Consider the following 20819-nt stretch of genomic DNA (forward strand, 5'->3'; position numbering starts at 1 on the left):
GGTCTGTTTCCAAAAACTTTGTTTCAGGAGAGTCAAGTCAAGCTAAGAAAGGGAAAAAGGCTAATGTTGGTCACATGACTGTCAAACAGTTAAGTGACAGACTTGAGAAAATAGAGGTAAAAACAGATACTAAAAAGAAAAACAATAGGAATGGTAAAGTAGGGATTAACAAACACAATAACTACACACCTGATAAATATGCCCCTAGAAAATTATGTGTCAAGTGTGGTAGTGTAAATTATTTATCTGTTAATTGCAAATCTGCCATGCCTACTCCCATGTCTGTTCAGCCTCAATTTCCTAACATGAATGTCATGCCTCCCATGCCTGTTAATGCTATGCCTACACAGGACATGAATGCACAGTTTGCTAATATGCCATTTGCACCTAATCCATATTATGCTGAATACAATATGCCTCAAATGCCATTTAGCATGCCTTACTGGAATAACATGTTTGCACCAAGCATGTCATTTCCTGTTAGCCATAATATGCATGATAATTCTATTGCATTAAATGGTTTCAAAGGCCCAACCCAAATGACTAAGGAAGAATCTGAAATTCCTAAGTCAAATGAGTTAAGACCTAAGAAACAGAAGAAGAAAGCTAATAAGGTAGGACCCAAGGAAACTTGGGTACCAAAATCAACTTGATTTGATTTTGATGTGTGCAGGGAAATAGAAAGAATCTTTGGTACTTGGATAGTGGCTGTTCAAGACACATGACTGGTGATTCTACCCTGCTCATAGAGTTTAAGGAGAGAGCTGGCCCAAGTATTACTTTTGGAGATGACAGCAAAGGTTATACTGTGGGATATGGCTTGATTTTAAAGGACAATGTCATCATTGAAGAGGTTGCCTTAGTGGATGATCTCAGACACAATCTGTTGAGCATCAGCCAGCTTTGTGACAAAGGCAACTCAGTAACCTTCAACAAAGAAGCCTGTGTTATGACTAACAATCAAAACAACAAAGTGGTTCTCACTGGTGTGAGAGGAGGAAATATGTACCTAGCTGACTTGAACTCAACCAAAGCAGAATCTGTAGCTTGTCTTCTCAGCAAAGAAAGTCAAGATGAAAGTTGGCTATGGCACAAGAAGCTATCCCATTTAAACTTCAAGACCATGAAGGAGCTGGTAAAGAAAGAACTAGTAAGAGGCATTCCTCTAGTGGAGTTTAGAAAGGATGGACTGTGTGATGCCTGCCAAAAAGGGAAGCAGATCAAAGCATCATTCAGGAAGAAACTTGATTCAGCAATTGAAGAGCCTCTGTAACTGCTTCACATGGATTTGTTTGGACCAGTCAATGTATTGTCAATTTCAAAGAAAAGATTTTGCCTAGTAATTGTTGATGATTTCTCAAAGTTCTCTTGGAGATATTTCCTAAAGTCTAAAGATGAGGCTAGTGAAATCATCATCAATCACATAAGGCAAGTTAACAATCACCCTGATTTCAAAGTTAGAAGAATCAGGAGTGACAATGGAACTGAGTTCAAGAACCATGTCATGAGAGCATTTTGTGAGGAAAATGGGATCTTGCATGAGTTTTCAGCAGCAAGGACTCCACAACAGAATGGAGTAGTGGAAAGAAAGAACAGATCTCTTATTGAAGCTGCAAGGACAATGCTTGAAGAATCAAAACTACCAACATATTTCTGGGCTGAAGCTGTAAACACCGCATGCTACACTCAGAACATCTCTCTGATTAATCAAGCAAGATGCATGACTCCTTATCAATTGTTCAAGAACAAGAAGCCAACTCTAAACTTTCTTTATGTCTTTGGCTGTAAATGCTATATTCTGAAAAATCAAACTGATCAAAATGGGAAGTTTGATCCTAAAGCAGATGAAGGAATTTTTGTTGGATATGTTGTTGGTAAAGCATATAGAGTCTACAATCTAAGAACCAACATTGTTGTGGAATCTATACATGTTATGTTTGATGATAAAAAGATTGAAGGACTGAAAGATGGAGATTACCATGAGAGCCTCAAATTCGACAATATTGAGATGGTCAGTGATGGAAGTGATGATGAAAGTGATCAAGAAACAGTGTCTAAGGATAATGCAGACAAATCTACCACCAATGAAGCACAAAACTCAACATCCGTCGAGTTACAAAATGCTTCATCCGTCGGTAGACAACCTGCCTCATCCGTCAGTACTCAAAATTCACCATCCGTCGAGTTATCAAAAGGAGCAGGAAGTCAAGGCAGATCACCCATCGAAAGTACCCTTTTCTCAAATCAAAGATCCACAAACTCAGGGGGAGTTTCTAGCAATCAAAACTCAATCACACATCAAGACAACATTGAGGTCTCTTCATCTAGAGCTAATCTACCTCAACCAAGGAAATGGACAAAAGATCACCCCTTTGAACTGATTATTGGTGATGTTTCCTCTAGAGTTCAAATAAGAAGAGCAACTCAGGAAGAATGTCTATACAGCAGCTTTCTGTCAAAGGAAGAACCAGAGAAGGTAGAATAAGCGTTGTTAGATCCTGATTGGATTTTAGCTATGCAGGAGAAGCTAAACCAATTTGAAAGGAATAAAGTTTGGAAGCTGGTACCCAAGCCTAAAGGAAAGAATCCAATAGACACCAAATGGGTATTCAGAAACAAGATGGATGAAAATGGCATAGTAGTAAGGAATAAAGCCAGATTGGTTGCTAAAGGCTATTGCCAGCAAGAAGGAATAGATTTCGATGAAACACTTGCTCCTGTTGCAAGACTTGAAGCCATCAGAATCTTCTTAGCCTATGCAGCCCATGCCAATTTCAAGGTCTATCAAATGGATGTCAAAAGTGCCTTTCTGAATGGAGATTTGGAGGAAGAAGTGTATGTTAGTCAACCTCCTGGCTTTGAAGATCCAAATTTTCCAGAATATGTCTATTATCTACTGAAATCACTTTATGGACAGAAGCAAGCACCTAGAGCCTGGTATGACACTTTATCAAAGTTCCTTTTGGAAAATCACTTCACAAGAGGTACTGTAGATAAAACTTTATTTTTTAGAAATGTTAATGGCTCTAGCATACTTGTTCAAATTTATGTAGATGATATTATTTTTGGCTCTACAGATGAGAAACTTTGTAAAAAGTTTGCCAAACTGATGCAAAGTAAGTATGAAATGAGTATGATGGGAGAACTAACTTACTTTCTTGGTTTACAAGTTAAGCAAGTTAGTGATGGAATATTCATTAGTCAAACTAAATATATTTTTGATCTTTTAAAGAAGTTTGATCTAATAGATTGCACATCTGCAAAAACTCCCATGGCCACTGTAACTAAGCTTGAACTAAACACTACTGAAAAGTCTGTGGATATTTCAAGCTATAGAGGCATGGTTGGATCACTTCTGTACTTAACAGCTAGTAGGCCAGATATAATGTTTGCTACATGTTTATATGCTAGATTTCAGGCTGATCCTAGAGAGTCTCACTTGATAGCTATTAAGAGAATTTTCAGATATCTCAAGGGAACACCAAAACTTGGCATTTGGTATCCTAGAGATTCTGGTTTTGATCTAACTGGTTATTCAGATGCAGATTATGCAGGTTGCAAAATTGACAGAAAAACCACAACAGGAACTTGTCAATTTCTAGGAAACAAGCTTATGTCCTGGTTCAGTAAAAAGCAAAATTTAGTTTCTACTTCTACAGCTGAAGCTGAATATATTGCTGCTGGCAGTTGTTGTGCACAAATTTTATGGATGAAAAATCAATTGCTAGACTATGGTTTGCAAGTTGAGAGGATTCCTATTTTCTATGATAACACAAGTGCAATTGCCATCACTGAAAATCCAGTGCAACATTCAAGGACAAAGCACATAGACATCAAGTACCATTTCATAAGGGAGCATGTAATGAATGGTACTGTAGAGTTACATTTTGTTCCAAGTGAGAAGCAACTTGCAGATATATTTACCAAGCCACTGGATGAATCCACCTTTTCTAGGTTGGTAAGTGAGTTAGGTATGCTTAATTACTCTTGAATCTATCTGAGTTATTTTGCAAGTTGATATGTAGCCAGAAATTTAACTGAATTTTAGTCATGAGTGAAATTTTGGCTAAGTCAAAATTTACATCTCGACGGATGACCATTATCCATCGAGTTGAGTCATCCGTCGATATACTATGTGCAAATAAAAATCAATTACTTTTCCGGAATCTTTTAAAACTCGATGGATAACAGTTAATCCTCATCCGTCGAAGTGTCTAAATCTTAACCGTTAATTCCCTGAACATTATCCATCGAGTATACTTACAGTTTGTAAGCATTACACGATGGATAATGGGTGGAATTTTTACAGTTTATTTTTAAACGGCTAATTTAGGCAATTTCTATTGGGTAATTTACTTTTCTTTATTATTTTCATCCGTTGTTTTTTAGATAGTATAAAAGCTTGTTTCATTCCAATTATTTTCTTTTATCATTCTAAAATTCAACTGCTTTTATTTTATTATCTCTCAAGCAAATATCCTCTTTCTCTTCAAGCTTTCATTCTCTAACAATGGCACCTGTAGTAAAGATCATGTCTCAGACTGGGTTCATTTATGAGAAGAACAACTTCACTGCTTTGGTCAATAAGGGTATTCAGCAATCAGAAGACTATCACAAGATGATGGACTTCGTGAAGAACTGCAAGTTAAGTTATGTCATGCTTAAATTACCCACAATTTACTGTGAAGTTGTTGAAGAGATGTGGACCACTACAATCTACAACTCTACTGACAAAACCATCACTATAACTATCAAAGGTAATAAGTTATGTATCAATAGTGATGTGATAAAAGCATGTTTCAAAATTCCTGATGATAATGTAACTTCACCACACACTAACACTGATATTATCAATATGTTTAATTCCATGCATTATGCACTTCCTACTACTAAACTAAGTGAGATTAGAAGATTAGGTCTTAGGAAGGAATGGAGTTTCATGTGTGATGTTGTGACTAAAGTTTTCTCTGGAAAAGTCAGTAATTTTGATTCTGTGAACATTTCCATGCTTAACATGCTATACATGCTAGTTATAGATAAATTTTACGATTTCAGTGACCTTGTCTTGTATGAGTTAGGTTTTAAACTAGGTGAGTTAGCCAAAAGGGGAAAGAATGTATATTATGCTAGATTTTTCATAATATTGGCTAACCATCTTTGTCAAGAGATTGTACTTGAGAACTCAAACAACACATTAGCTTGTTGGGTTCAAGAGAGAAGAATTATTGCAGATTTGAACAGAGCCAACCATTATAGGGATGTGCCAATGTTCTACTTTCCTGTAATGCAGACACCTCAGGTAAGTGAGGTAAGTTCATCCATACCCTCAACTATTCCAATCTCCTCAATTTCTTTGAGTTCAGGAGTAGCTATGGCAACTGTGACAATGACCAAACAGTTGCCTACCAAAGCTGCCAAATCAACTACAATTTCTAAATCCAAGTCAAAGAAAACCCCCTCTAGTATCTCTCAAAAGGTACCAGTTGAAAAATCTACCAAAGCCAAAGAGGGGAGTGTGAAGGAGGGTCAGTTAGGTGAGGGAAGGGGTGAACATCAAAGAAACCCCAAGGATAAGGTTGGAGAGTTGAGTGAATCCCAGCCTAGCCACACTGCAGTTTCCCAACAAACTGCAATGCTTAAAGGGACAAAAGCTCACTTCTAGCTGCATCCTCCCAAAAGGATGTGGCTATTGAACAAAGCTCTCAGCCAAGAGCACAGGCCAAAAGGGTTAGGGACACAAGCTCACCCCAAACTTACACAAGAAAGAAGAAATCCAAAATAACTGGGGATGCACAGGGCACACACACAGTGCAAACTGGTGCTAAAGACACAGTCCCTGCACTTTCTCAAATTCAGATTGATGTGGCTCCAATAAATGTGGAGTCACAGCCAAAATCTCTTATAATAGAAGCCTCTGAAACACCATACTCACCAACAAACTCTCTGGAAGTGGATATGATAAACACTTTAATTCCTGATTCCCCTTTTTTAACTCTGTTGGGGAAGCCAAAATCTAGTGCAAGTGAGCATCATCTTTTAGATGATTTGTTGGTTCACTTGCCAATTCTTTCAGATACTATTGTGATATATGTGCCTCAAATAACTTTAATCAACACAGAGTCAACAATAGTTTCTCTTCCCACCTCATTCATTTCTACTCTCTCGATGGATATTGCTCATCCGTCGAGTAGTGATTGTATCCCGATGGATAAGCTTAACAGCAGTTATCCATCGGATAGCTTTACCACTCACCCGATGGATATCACTTATCCGTCGAGTGTCTCTGCACAACTTCAAACTTCAATCATTTCTAGTGCAGAGGATTTAGTGGTAATACAGTCACTCTTAGGACTGAGAGAGGAGAGTGCATTGAGTGAGAGGCTGGGTTGCTCCCAGGCAAAAGGAGAGGAAAAGAGTGAATCTCAGTAATCCATTTATTCAGGATTGGCAAAAGTGAGTGAGAGGAGTCCCACCTTAGTAGGTGAAGGTGAGGGTGTGAGGGTGGGGAGCCAGGGTGAGACCCTGATGCAACAAAAGAGATATTATGAGAGAAATGCAGGTACAGGAGAAATATGGATGGATCCAGCCATTGCTAGTGAGTCAATGATTGTGGATGATGCTGAAAAGGGAAGACAATTTCAGCAACATTACAAAGCTGAAATTGATAATATTTCCTTGGATGATGACACTTTTACTCATCCTGTGTCAGTCTATCAATTGTTGGCTGCTCAGGGCAATGTGGAGGCAGAACAGACCTTGAATCTAGTACACACCTCAGAATCTCTTCAAAGAGATAAAGCTGATGTCAATAGGATGCCTTCTCAAGATGGCGAGCCATCTGAAGAATTTGGAGTAAATTATAATGATGATGACTCTGTTTCTTTGGATGGAAGCATGAACTTAGGGGAAGATGAAGGCCCAAGTTCTGTTTTAAATTTACCTGGCTGGGCATGGACAAAGGAATTTACACCAGGACAATTTGATGTGTCTTTGGTCAAGCAAGTGGTGGCTATTCAAAAGGCCCTTCAGGAGACTTCAGATGCTGGTACCAAGGCTATTCTTCAAGCTCACCTAGACTCTCTACATCTCATGAAGATCCAGCACTTAACACAGAATATGAGTGTGGATGAACTAAAAATAGATATAGCTGACTTGAAGACATACAATTCTGAGAAGTTGGATTCAGTAATGCCATATGGTACCATGCAAGATCTACTACTGAGATTAAGGAGAGAATCAGATTCTGAAAAGAAGCTAGCCAAGCTGGAAAATAGAGTTCAAGTTATTGAGAATTCAGTGGCTATCCTTCTTCAAAATCAACAGACTCAGACAAATCTTCTTATGCAATTGGCTAAAGCACAAGGCCTAACTCTTCAACTTGATGATAACAAAAAGGGGGAGAGAGATCAAGTAAGGGGGAGAAAGGACCAACTGAGGGGGAGAAACTTCAAGTACAAATCAGCAAAGTAATTGTACCTTCAATTACAATCTCCAAGCCAACACTTGCAGATGGTATAGATCTAATTAATGCAACAGCAGCAAATTTGAAAGTTGCTGAAAAAGGAAAGTTGAGTTTGATCAACTGGAATAAGATTGATGAGGAGATACAGAAAAAGTTTGAACTAGTCAAGAAGCCAATTCAGTCAGCCATCCATCACTCTCATGTCAAGCCAATCAGTGTGAATGAGATGAGCATGAACTATCTGGAAAAAGGACAATCTTCCTGCATCAAGTCTACAAAGGCTGAAACAATTCTTAAACCAAGGGCAAATTATCCAAAATCATCTTGGAAGAACCCTATGGACACTGTGTATGAGACACCCAAGCCTGATGAAAAGAAGCTTCTGTCAAGATCTATTGTCTTCTATAAAGATCCAGCTGATTCAGCTTCAAAAAGGAGAATTGCTAAGATATTCAGAAATGGAAAGGAAATTTGTGTGGTAGCTGGACATCCACAATTTGCTCAAGCAAAGAAAGAAGAAAAAGCCAGATTAAAGCAGGAAAAGAGGCAAGCTGCTCTAGATGCAAAGAAGTCTAAACAAAAGAAAGAACAGATTGCTATCTTGGCCAAGCTACAGGCTGTGAATTCTTCTCAACAAATTCCCTCTCAACCATCTGAAGCTGCTGAATCAAAGAAGAAGATTGAAGAACAGAAGAAATCCCCAAGAAAGAAAGAATTGTCTAGAAGAATAAAAAGAAAACTGGATGTTGTTGACAAGGAATTGGAAGATCAATTTCCTAAGGAATCCACTCAAGCTACAGCTCAAGCATCAAAGCCCTCTGTGGTATTTGAAGACATAAGGGTGGTGGATCCCTACAGGAACATACATGGTGAACCTATTGTGCCAAAGGATGAGCCAATAGAGTGGGATAAAATACCAATTCCTGACTTCAACTTACCAATCCTTATCAAGCCAAAAAGGACAAAGTCAAGGGCAGTCAAGAAAGTGAAGCTGTCACCTCTCAGATCTAAGTCAGTAGTTAAAGCTCAACCCAAGGTCAACAGGGGAGACTACTTGTACTTGTGTGATATCAAAGAATTTTCAGATCTAAATCTTTATCTGGATGAACTAGATGAAGTGAGGGCAATTGATGCATACAGAAACCTACCTGAAAGGTTGGTGTTCAAGTACAAAGGAGGAAGGGAGATTCAGTGGCCACTTCACAGGATTCTTCAAGAAAGCCAAGCTGTGCTGATTAAAGTCTATTCATCCTTCAAGAAAAACTTTGGGTTCAATGTAACTGCAAGAAGACTAGTATTGAAGAAGATTAAAGAGCTGAGGAGTGTTAGAGCTAAAGATGCACTCCCAAAGACTCTAATCATCCCATACACAGGGAGAAGAGTGCATCTAAGGCCCTACTGGCTGATGGAATTCATGGATGACAAGGGTGTAAGAAGATTCTTCAGATTAGAAGACCAATTGAGTATCTCTAGCAATGAGACTCTCTTATAAATGCAAGAAAAGCTAGATCTCTCAGAATCTGATGAACTAGAATTCCACAGGCAGCTCCAGAATCAAATTGAAGAAAATAACAGAAAGTTTGGAAGAAGATCCAGACCTTCAAGAAACTAGAAAAATCTACTCAGGCTAGAGGAGCATCTTGAATTGACTGTGAGCCAAACCTTGTTCATTTTAATTAATTGAAGCACATTCAGTTTATCTACTTATCTTTAAAGATATATGTTCAGGATGTTTTGTTATCATCAAGTATCTCTTAATTTATGGCTACAATTCCAGTAGACATAAATTGGGGGAGATTGTTAGGCATATGTTGTGTACTTGATGATTTTATAAACAAAACATCTAAGTAGATTTTACTTAGTGAAATAATGTAGCACTCGACGGATAAGAATTATAGTCTCGACGGATAACTCATTATAGTCTCGACGGATGATTAACTTATTATCCATCGAGTGAGTAGCTTATGTAATAATAAGTTTGTAGCACAGTTATGTATGCACCTTTGTATAGAATCTGTAGTAGCATATAAGTCATGTTGACTTTAACTAGATATGCATAATAGGTTGATTAATTGTACATAAATGATGTCTTGTAATTCTGCATAAGTGAAATAGAGTCAAGTGCCAAAATAGCTACCGACGGATGATTAACAAAGCCATCGACGGATGATCAAATGACTATCAACAGATGTTTAATATAGCAGTCGACGGATGATCAATTAAATCATCAACGGATGTTCTAAAAATCGACGGATAATCATATGAAGAATTTAAACAGCAGTTGAACAGTGAAAGCTGACACACAGCCGTCGAGATGTATACAAACACACTGTGGAAGCCCATTAACTGGGTAATAGAGGACGAAAAGCAGCAAAGCTTAAGATTGTTAGATTTTATATTTGTTCAGTCTTTTTGACTTTGTAATCTTGGTATTATATAAACCAAGAGAGTAGCAAATAGAAAAATAACTGAAATAGCTGGGAAACACAAAAACAGAGAAATCTTTGTAAGCAGAATCTTTAGCATTTTATGTATTCTCAGTAGTTCTATTTGTAAGCAGCTGTGAGCATTTCTGCACACAGAGTCCTCTCGATATATTATATATATCTCTGGTGGAATTGTTTAAATCCACCAGAAAGTTTTTAAAAGACTCTTGTTTTTAATTACTTATGTTTTGATTCAATTAAGTTTACATTCCGCATTATGCTAATCAAAACAAATATATCTATAATCGAGTTGAACATTTTTATTTCAAGAAAAAGGTTCAAGAATTCCATTCAACCCCCCTTCTGTAATTCTTGCTACATTGTTAAGGGACTAAAACCTATCACTTAAAAACAAATTATTCTCTTTAATTCTTGTGTTCTCTTTAGCCAGTGATTTAAGGGAAACACATAAATGATATAATTCATTGGACATATCATTTATAGCTTCATTGCATTCATTTTTAGAAAGCTGAGAGAGGTCGGTAGTAATTACCTGGCTGCTTGATGAACTAGTCTCATTTTCATCAGAATTAGCCATCAGGGCTAAGTTGACATACTCCATATCATCATCTTCATTGGCTCCATCAGCTGCCCAGTCATTTTCCTGAGTCAGGAAAGCCCTTTCCTTTTGTTTGAGCAATTTAAAATATTTCTTTTTGTAATCCACTTGCTCAAATTTCTTCTTTTCAGAAGTTGGCTTTCTGCACTCACTTGTAAAGTGTCCACTTATGCCACAGTTATAACACTTGAACTTAGATTTGTCCACCATGTTCTTGTGTGGCTTAGTGGCTCTAATGTTTTTCTTGAATTTCATCTTTGCAAACCTTCTGGACAGGAAAGCCAGATGTTCATCAACATCATCAGAGTCATCTTGACTGGAATTGTCTTTAACCTCAGCTGCTTGCTCCTTTCCCTTGCTTGATTCTGATTTGCTTGTGCCAATTTTGAGACTTGGCATTGTCTTTTCTTCATTCCTGGATTCAGTTCTCTCATTTTCAGCTACAAGTGCAACTGATCCACCTTTTTTCTTTCCCTTCTCCAACAGCTCATCTTGTTCCATCTCAAGTTCATAAGTCTTCAAAATTCCATATAATCTTTCAAGTGTGAAGTCCTTATAATCTTGAGAATTCCTTAGTGAAACAGTCATAGGCTTCCATTCCTTTGGTAGAGACCTCAGAAATTTTAGGTTGGAATCCTTGACTTGGTACACTCTGCCATACAGCTTCAATCCATTCAACAGTTTTTGAAATCTATTTTAGGTATCATTTAATGATTCTCCTTCTTCAGAATGAAAATATTCATATTGTTGAATGAGAAGCTTCATTTTGTTTTCTCTAACTTGTTCAGTACCTTTACAGATAAGTTGTACAGTATCCCAAATTTCCTTAGCAGTTTGGATGTTAATGACATTATCGAACATATCTTTGTTTAGGCCATTAAACAGAATGTTCATGGCCTTCTTGTCCTTGTGAACCTCTTCAATATCTTCATCAGTCCATTCTGCTTTTGGCTTGGGAATAGACTGTCCAACAACAACTGTGGCAGTGGCAGCTGTGGCCACTTTGTGAGGGATGTGAGGACCATTCTCAATGCAGTTGATGTAGCTTTCATCTTGAGAGAGAAGATGTAGATGCATCTTCACTTTCCAGTGATGATAAATATCTCTTTCCAGGATTGGAATCTTCACTCCAATATCCTTCTTACTCATGTTGTTAGTAGAATAGATCTTTAAACTCTTTGTATGTCAAGAGCTTGCTCTGATACCAATTGTTATTCTCAAGGAACTAACAATGAGATTTACAGAAGGGGGGTTGAATGTAAATCTCAAAACTTTTTCAAGTTTTGAGCAGTTTTAAAAGCTAAGTGTATGATGAACAGTTGTGTGTGAATTACTTTGAGCAGGTGCAGACAGATGTATATTCAAGACACAAATGTAAAGAACACAAAGGCTTTAAAAACTTTTCTGGTGGATTTGTTGTTCCACCAGAGATGTGTATTTCAGAAAATCTGTGATACAAAGAATTGATCACAGCTGCTTCCTAGTACAAACTAGGTGATTTTCTCTCTATATTTTTCTAAACAGCTCTGGAAAATTCACATCTAATTACTAGCTGCAACTTGGTTTATATATCACCAAGTTTACAAGTGAAGACAAAGATAAAATACAATTATAAAATAGTTCTTCACATGTTTCTTCTTCATTTCTCTATCCAATGCAATCTAAGATAATCTGTGAATCTTTGAATAATTCATTATTTGTACCAGAATGGAAATGCTGCTTTTTCTTGATTCCTCCAAGAGGCTACCACATTCCAATTGTCTCTGTCAACCCATGTGCCTCTGTCAGCTTATGAATTGTCACTATCAACTGCTATTGAACTGAGCATTCGTTGAAGCTTTATCCGTTGATGCTTTAGCAGTTGATGCACTCATCCGTTGATGCACTCATTCGTTGATGGATGTTATCCGTTGAAGTTTTAGAGACATCCGTTGAAGCTTTGTTTATCATCCGTTAAAGGCCTTTAATCTATCAGTTGATACTATTTCATTTATACAAAATTACAAGGCATGAAATATTTACAATTAGCCCTCCTATTTGCATATCCACTAGTAGTCAACATGACTTATAATTTCCCACAACTTCTAAGAATTATAAATTAAATGCAGAGACTGAAATGTGCTATAATACTAAACTTATTTCTAAGTAAAGCTACTCCATCAACGGATAGCCAAGATGGTCTTATCCGTTGAGGCTACAAACACTAGATTTCTACTTAAGTGTTTTGTTTAAATTATCATCAAACTAATACATATATTCCTAACACAAAACAAAATAAAAAAAGAGGATAAAAGAAAAAAAAAAGTAACCAGCGGTGGCATTGGTCGCCACAGAAGGCAGGTTGTTTTTTTTGTTTTGGTTTATAAAGTATACTAGTAACCCCTGTGGTCGCCACAGGGGTGTTAGAATAATAGTAATCAAATTTTGTATGTACTAAGTAATATAGTTGTCGCCACAGAAGCTTGCCCTGGTCACCATAGAGGAGTTATATTTATTGATTCATTTGCAGCAATTCAAGGACTTGTGTGGACACAGAAATGCCACATGTCCAATTGAATTGATATAAGTCTACACTTTGAAGCAGAATTGAGTAGTAGTTTTGAGTTATGTTCATCTTCTCTCTCACGAGAGGTGATGAAAACAAGAAGCAAAGATTTATAGAGAAGCTCTGGCACCTTGGATATCCGTTTAACTTCTCACCGGAGTAACGTTATAATGCCCGATTTAACTCTTGTATATTCATAGGGGCATTATAATCGTTACCCGGTAATTAAATCTTTAGACAAATAAAAGTTAGATCATCGTATAGGATTTGATTTGTAAATCTTTGTAGTAGCTAGGAACTTTTTTTGTTCTTAGATTGTAGTCGGTTAATTTATTTACCTTAGTGTAGCAACACCCCTCGAGGATTTATATATGATTATATACTTCCCCGGATATCTTGTGTTCCTCGTTTTATTGTTCCAAACACTATTCACCTCAAGAACACGAAACCACTAACCGAGCACTAAATCTTATATCCGCATAAGATTTGAAAGAATTTTTAATTTAGTGATTATCGTATTCAACCCCCCTTCTATAATAATTCGGGACCTAACATATATAAACACATATACATACATACATGTATTTAGCGTGATGACATTATATTGACCAAACGAATTTTCGTTCAAATTTTTATATTATTTTAGCCTGGTCAAATAATATATTTTTTTAGCGGGATCAATAGTCCTTATTATTTTGTTTTAGTCTGAGCCTACAAATCTAACTGACTATATGTAGTTTTATTGTTATTTAAAATTAGATCAATAATGCAATCTTGTTTAGCCCGACCTGGGTGAATAATATATATTATTTTATTTAAACCAAAACCATTAAACATATTATAATTCTATTGAGAACATTTATGAAAGTGTTTTATTTTTAAATATTACTATAATTACGGTGACTAGACCGACTACCAACCAAATTTTCACAGTTTCATCTTTAATATAATAGTATAGATTTTGTTTCATTTTAAGGCTTATTTGATATATTACCAAAAAATATTGAGAATTTATTAAAAATATTCATATTTTAAAATTTATTTTAAAAAATACGGTCAAAATTACATATGAGTTGTAGAGGAGATTGCTCAAAGTTGCATATGAGGTTGCAAATGTTGCATATAAAGTTACACAGTATTTTTGAAAATATTTTCTGCAACGCGTATTTTTGAAAATCCCCCAAAAATATTTTACATTTGTATAACAAAATTTGAAATATTTTCAATAGTTGGTTTAGTCAACCTAAATTTTTGGTGTATTTTCTAAATAAAAGCCGTCATTTCTTTGTTAATAATAAAAAGTAATCATAACTAATTTAATATTTTTAAAGTAAATTTAAGAATTTAAGAAAATATCACATTACATCATTTTAAGTTTACAAAATTTTAATTGTACTGAACAATAAATGGAGAACACTAATGTTAAAAGATGTACCCCCAACGTGACTTGGTGAGGTTAACTAAGTTCTATTATGTTTTAGGCACTTGTCAGCCATAATTTTTATACAAGTTTCTGCTCGATTCAATATTTTTTAAGTAAAGTTCTGATTAATATTTTTATATTTGAAGGACCTGGTTTTGATACTTTTCAATGGCAATTTGTGTAGGCGGGTTAGGTGTATATGCTGCATGTGATGCTAGTTTATTTATATTTGTTATATCTTAGATACAATATATTAATTTACAGAATCATATATATTATGTAAATGTGACGAGGTTTCCAATGGTAAATGGATTGATTCTGCAATAAACACTCTGTAACTTATACTCACATACAGATTTGAGGAAACTAACAACTAAATGTTCTTTTCCCCCAATATCATTGCACAATTTGGCATAACGTTACTTTAGTGATGTTTGTAAAAATTTACATATTTTGTTTGACTTTTTAAAATAATAAGTAATAGTATTTAAATGATTAGGCCTAAACACGCTGAAGACTTTCTACTAGTTACTACAAGAAGGTTTAGGACAACGTATAACGTCAACGGAGTATAAATTGATTTTGCTCTACAGAATTATGATCTCCTTATTTTCGGAGGGTGAACATTATTCTTTATTCTTTTTTCGCATAAATATATTTGGAGAACAATATGTTCATTGTCAAAAGCAACTAGATTTTACGTATCGTCATGACATGATCATATATGTGTTGTATGATATTTTTGGCAAAGTAGGGATTCCAGCTAACAAATAGGCACCAATGACCTTTTTTATCGCTACATTAGAAGTTAGATCTAGTATTAGACAAAATCAGAATTTCTGTGTTCATCGGATTTGGTATATAGTTGATAAGGCGGCAATCAAGGTAATTGAAAAAAAGGTTAACAAACATGATTAGGCATGTAAGGATAATTAACACAGTTTTATTCCATTTGACTTTGATGCATTTGGATTTTTGACTTCTGATGCAATGTAGTTGAATTTCTGAGAATAGTATAGAAAGTTATGACAAAAGAGTGAGCTGAATATGTGTTTTGAAAATTAGGTTTTGCAATTCAACAATGTTTGACGACCCAATTTGTTACATGTTCAACACCATATGTAACTTGATTGCTCGATTACAAGATTGAAATTGAAAACAAGATATGTTTTGTTAAAAAAAATAGAAACATTAAACTTTTACTTTGCATGAGTTTCACGATTATCATTTATGTAATTCTTGGCTCAATCTGATATCATTTATGTAAAAATAAAGATTCTATCTCAAGATCAAGAGGGCAAAAAGGAAGAAGAAAAAAAGGGGTAGTTTAAAATATAAGAAGAAAAACAAATGTTATCCCCTCCATTCGGTGATTGCCGTTAAACTACAACGGTAACTGCCTGAACACATTTTTTATAAATCTTTAAATTTCATTATCAGCAAACCCATTTTTCTAACGGCTATTTTTTCACTTCCTCGTACTTTCTCTCATCTTCATCTTCTTCGTTTGTTATGTCCCAAAACTTAACTATACTTACAACCAGGTACGTGTTATCACCTCTCTCTCTCTCTCTCTGTATCTATATGTTTATATATGTTTATAACAATGTTGTATTCGTTGGGTTTCTTGATTTGTTTATTATATGTTGGTTTCTTTAGCTGTTTGAATGATACTTAGCTGCTTATTTTGTTTGGGAATTAAAAAAAAAGGTAAATTAATTTAAGTTTGTACTTATAAGGGTGAATGTAGAAGACTCAAAAATGCTGGTTTGAATTTCAAGATTTTAGTTTTGAATTTTGTGTATATTGCAATTGATGGAATGAATATTAGGTTTGCAGAATGTTTAACTGATATCGGTTTAATTTTGGATTTTTTAGAGAGGGACTGCTTCCGTGAAGAGTGGTTATTTGCAAGAAATTTTCTAATGTTTTGCCTCACTATTCAACTATCGATAAATATGTATATTTCCATAGTTTTTTTTTAATCAGATGAGGTTAGCATCTTATGGTTTTGTTAATAGGCCTTTTTAATAAATTAGTTACTTAGTAGCTATTCTTTTGTGTATGTATTTGATATTGGAAAATTATGGTCATTTCGTCCCAGATGTGCTAGCAGTTGAATTCTTACAACAAACGGAACTGTGCTTTATTTCATTTGCACATGCCTATTGAGGTCTTGAAATATTATTGTTTTTTTCTTAATTGGAATTGCTGGTCAGTATTTTATCTTGATATGTGTTATTTATCTTGGGGGCAGGTTGTATTGTTGATTGTATTGATAATGATGGATAAAATTTATGAAGAGCTAGATGTTGCTAAAGCTGAGATTGAGATATTAAGGGCAGATAGTAGAGAAAAAGCTCAACTCTCAGAGACGTTAAGGAGAGCGAATGATAAGCAGCTTGTTCAGATTCAAGAAATTAGTAAAGAACTTGAGACACGACGACAAGAATCAAATGAAAAGGACCATGAATTGTCTGAAATGAAGCAAATACTTGAGGAAATCAAATGTAGTTTGAAAGAGAAACAGGAGACTGTTACGCACCTTGGTTATGCCAATGATAAGCTTCGTACTAGTCATGCTGAGGAGATATCCAAATATGAAGAGGAAAAGAGGGAGCTGGTTTTTAAGTTAGAGGAGGAAAGTTCAAAGAACGTGGATAATGAGCAAAAGATTCAGAGACTCGAGGAAGCACTTGAAGGTCTCAAAGGAGTCTTATCTGTTTCACATAAGAAGCGTGCAGGTGCAGATGCAGAAGAGCTGCGTAAAACATCTACAGAGGTTAGATACAAAGATGATGTTTTACTCAAATCAGAGGATGAAAATAGAGAGCTCAAAGACCAGCTAAAGAGGAAGAGAGAACAGTTTGAACATCTCAAAGAGGCCCATGAAAGGCTTCAAGATCAGCTACGAACTAATTTCAAAGAATGGGAAAAGGAGAAATCTACATTGCTAGATGAGATAGATGCTCAACAGGATAAACTAGATTCTCAAACTAGAATTTTAAAAGATCTTCAGAGCCGTTTGCAGATGTGCAATCAAGCTCTAGCTCATGAAGAGAGCCGGTGTAAGAGCCTGGAAGTTCAACTTTTAGAATCCAAAACATGGTTTGACAATATTTCTACAGAATGTGAAGAGGCCAAGTCGAAACTTGAATGTCTATCCAGCAAGAGGGATAAAGATGTTGCTACTCTGAGAGACTTGCTGGGAACAAAAGAGACATTGTATAAAGAGTTGGAATACAAAATCAGAAGGTTAGAGCAAGATGATCAAGATTTAAAACTATCCCTTAAAGAATTCCAGGAAGATCAAATCAAACAAGCAGGAAGTTCCTCTTCGATGTCAAAGCTTCGGAGCAAGCTCAAATGCTTGGAGCAGACTCATACAGAACGTTCAGCTAAATTTAAAATCAAAGAAGCTGAATGGATTTCTGAGAAGGAAAAGTTGATGAAGGATCTGACCTGTTGCAGGTCTGAGCAAGAGGGTAAAGGAGAGCTTATAAAGGAACTCAATCTGGAGTTAGAAGGTTGCCATTCCCTGATAATGCAGTTAATGATACAGATTGAGGAATCATCAATAATGCTGCTAGTGCTGCAGTTAGAAATTAAGGAGGCTCGGTTGAAGCTCAGTGATCAGAGGGATGATGTAGATAAAGAAGAGTGTCTTTCTTTTCTAAAGCAGCAATTAGAGATTAAAGATAGCGCCATTGTTGCAGCACTAAATGAGGTAGAAGAGGAACGCGGAAAGGTAGAATCTTTATCGAGAAAAATTGAGTCGTTTAATCTAATCGAAGAACAGCAGCTTACACTGACAAACGATCAAGATGGTAAAGGAGAGCTTATAAAGGAACTCAATCTGGAGTTAGAAGGTTGCCATTCTATCATAATACAGTTAATGATGCAGATTGAGGAATCATCAATAATGCTGCTAGTGCTGCAGTCAGAAATTAAGGAGGCTCGGTTGAAGCTCAGTGATCAGAGGGATGATGTTGAGAAAGAAGAGTGTCTTTCTTTGCTAAAGCAGCAGTTAGAGATAAAAGATAGTGCCATTGTTGCAGCACTAAATGAGGTAGAAGAGGAACGCGGAAAGGTAGAATCTTTATCCAGAAAAATTGAGTCGTTTAATCTAATCGAAGAGCAGCAGCTTACACTGGAAAATGATCTTGATCACCACAAGAAAATGGTTGTGGATTCCTTCACTTGTCAACAGCATCTAAAGGATCAAGTACTGCAGCTGAAAGGTGACTTAAACAGAGTTCATGATGCCCTTGATAAAGCAAACGAGGAGCTAGCTCAGAAATTCTGTGAAGTAAAGGAAGCTGAGTACGAGATACAGGCATGGGAATCTATTGCTGAACAATTAAAGAATAAAATGGAGGAGAACTATCACTTGCGCAAGCAAGTAGAAGCTTCTCTTCTCGAACAAGTCTCGTTTGAGGTTACTCTTGAACAAGAAAAAGAAGACATGGCGCATATGCTGGAAGAGAAAGATAGTAGAGTAAACCATCTTCTGCAAAAGGTTCAATCAATGGAAGAGGAGCTCAAGTTAAAAGAATCCGTTGTGCAAATGATAGAAGAGAAAGATAGAAAAATAGACGATCTTCAGTCAAAGATTATGTCATTAGATCAGAAGCTCTTGAAAAGTGAAGAGTGCAATATTTCTGAAAGAGAAGTAGAATGGTGGGATAAAGAATGGCTGAGTAAAGAACTTGAAACAACCATATTTGCACAATTTGATGCACAGAAAATATATGAGCATGAGAAAAAGAAACTTTACCAGCTTGTAGATGAAAAATCCCAGAAGATTGTTGATTTCCACGAGCATGTAAATTCTCTGGAACAGGAGTTTGAAAATTCGACTTCCTCGTTTTCAGCTCTTCTGCTAAAGCTGCAAGCAGAGACTACTTTGTTCCAAGAAGTCCAGGAGAAGTTCACAACAACCGTGGTTCTGAAAGAGCTTGAAATCCAATATAAAAATATGATGATTGCAGAACTGGAAAACAATTCGAGTCATTTGCAGCAGGAACTAGAGTTGCAGGAGAAGCTATTTTCAACTTCCATACAGAGAAGGGACAACCAAATAGGAGCTGAAGTGGAACTATTTTACAGGTTCAGCAAGTTGTATAATGAAGACATGCAACTAATGAGAAACTTGGAAGGGATTGTGCAGAACATTGATGACTACAGGAAGGGAAGAGATAATGAAGATTACTTTGACCCTGTTAAAGAAAACCTTATCATTTCACCCTCACCCATGAAAATGAAGAATGGCTGAGTAAAGAACTTGAAACAACCATATTTGCACAATTTGATGCACAGAAAATATATGAGCATGAGAAAAAGAAACTTTACCAGCTTGTAGATGAAAAATCCCAGAAGATTGTTGATTTCCACGAGCATGTAAATTCTCTGGAACAGGAGTTTGAAAATTCGACTTCCTCGTTTTCAGCTCTTCTGCTAAAGCTGCAAGCAGAGACTACTTTGTTCCAAGAAGTCCAGGAGAAGTTCACAACAACCGTGGTTCTGAAAGAGCTTGAAATCCAATATAAAAATATGAGCTGGAAAACAATTCGAGTCATTTGCAGCAGGAACTAGAGTTGCAGGAGAAGCTATTTTCAACTTCCATACAGAGAAGGGACAACCAAATAGGAGCTGAAGTGGAACTATTTTACAGGTTCAGCAAGTTGTATAATGAAGACATGCAACTAATGAGAAACTTGGAAGGGATTGTGCAGAACATTGATGACTACAGGAAGGGAAGAGATAATGAAGATTACTTTGACCCTGTTAAAGAAAACCTTATCATTTCACCCTCACCCATGAAAATGAAGATAGAGAAACCGAAATTGACAATTTCTTCATCTCCATCCACTGATGGAAGATCTCCATTGAGCACTCTCAACAGGAGGTTGCATATCTAGTCAGAGCTACTGAATTTTTTTAGCTTGTGTTCCTGTTTACACTAGAAATTATTTAGCTTGTTTCTAACATTTTCAACATGTATTCATTTCCACGAAACGTTCCATCGGAAGGTAATTTTTTTTTCCTTTCAGGGTTTTCAAATTTTATTGGTATGAGGAGAAAAGATTTCATTTGAAGTTGATATTCTTTTTCCCTAGATTTGTGAATAATGGTGAACTATCATGGTTTTTTCTTGTTAAAGGGTCTTGAGAGGGATCATCCTAGTTGAATAACAGACGACTATTATACTACACAAGCATTGTATTGGTTTAATATGGTTTGCATAAATACATTGTCACTCGTATCAGTTGTCAATAAAGACTTGAGCAGATAATCTGCCATATTAGAGTTCTCGAACACCTTTTTTTTCTAGAATATATTCT

General features: G+C 36.0%; 1 protein-coding gene across 1 annotated transcript; it reads left to right on the forward strand.

Moving 5' to 3' along the window:
- Positions 1-15755: 15755 nt before the first annotated feature.
- On the forward strand, positions 15756-20493 carry LOC141712710 (uncharacterized protein At4g38062). The gene is made up of 2 exons (XM_074515754.1): positions 15756-16019; positions 16733-20493. Exon 2 carries the CDS (start codon positions 16757-16759, stop codon positions 19748-19750), a length of 2994 nt encoding a protein of 997 aa, XP_074371855.1. The 5' UTR covers positions 15756-16019; positions 16733-16756; the 3' UTR covers positions 19751-20493.
- Positions 20494-20819: the final 326 nt, after the last annotated feature.

The sequence above is a fragment of the Apium graveolens genome, chromosome 3 (assembly GCF_009905375.1).
Source record: "Apium graveolens cultivar Ventura chromosome 3, ASM990537v1, whole genome shotgun sequence".
NCBI lineage: Eukaryota > Viridiplantae > Streptophyta > Magnoliopsida > Apiales > Apiaceae > Apium > Apium graveolens.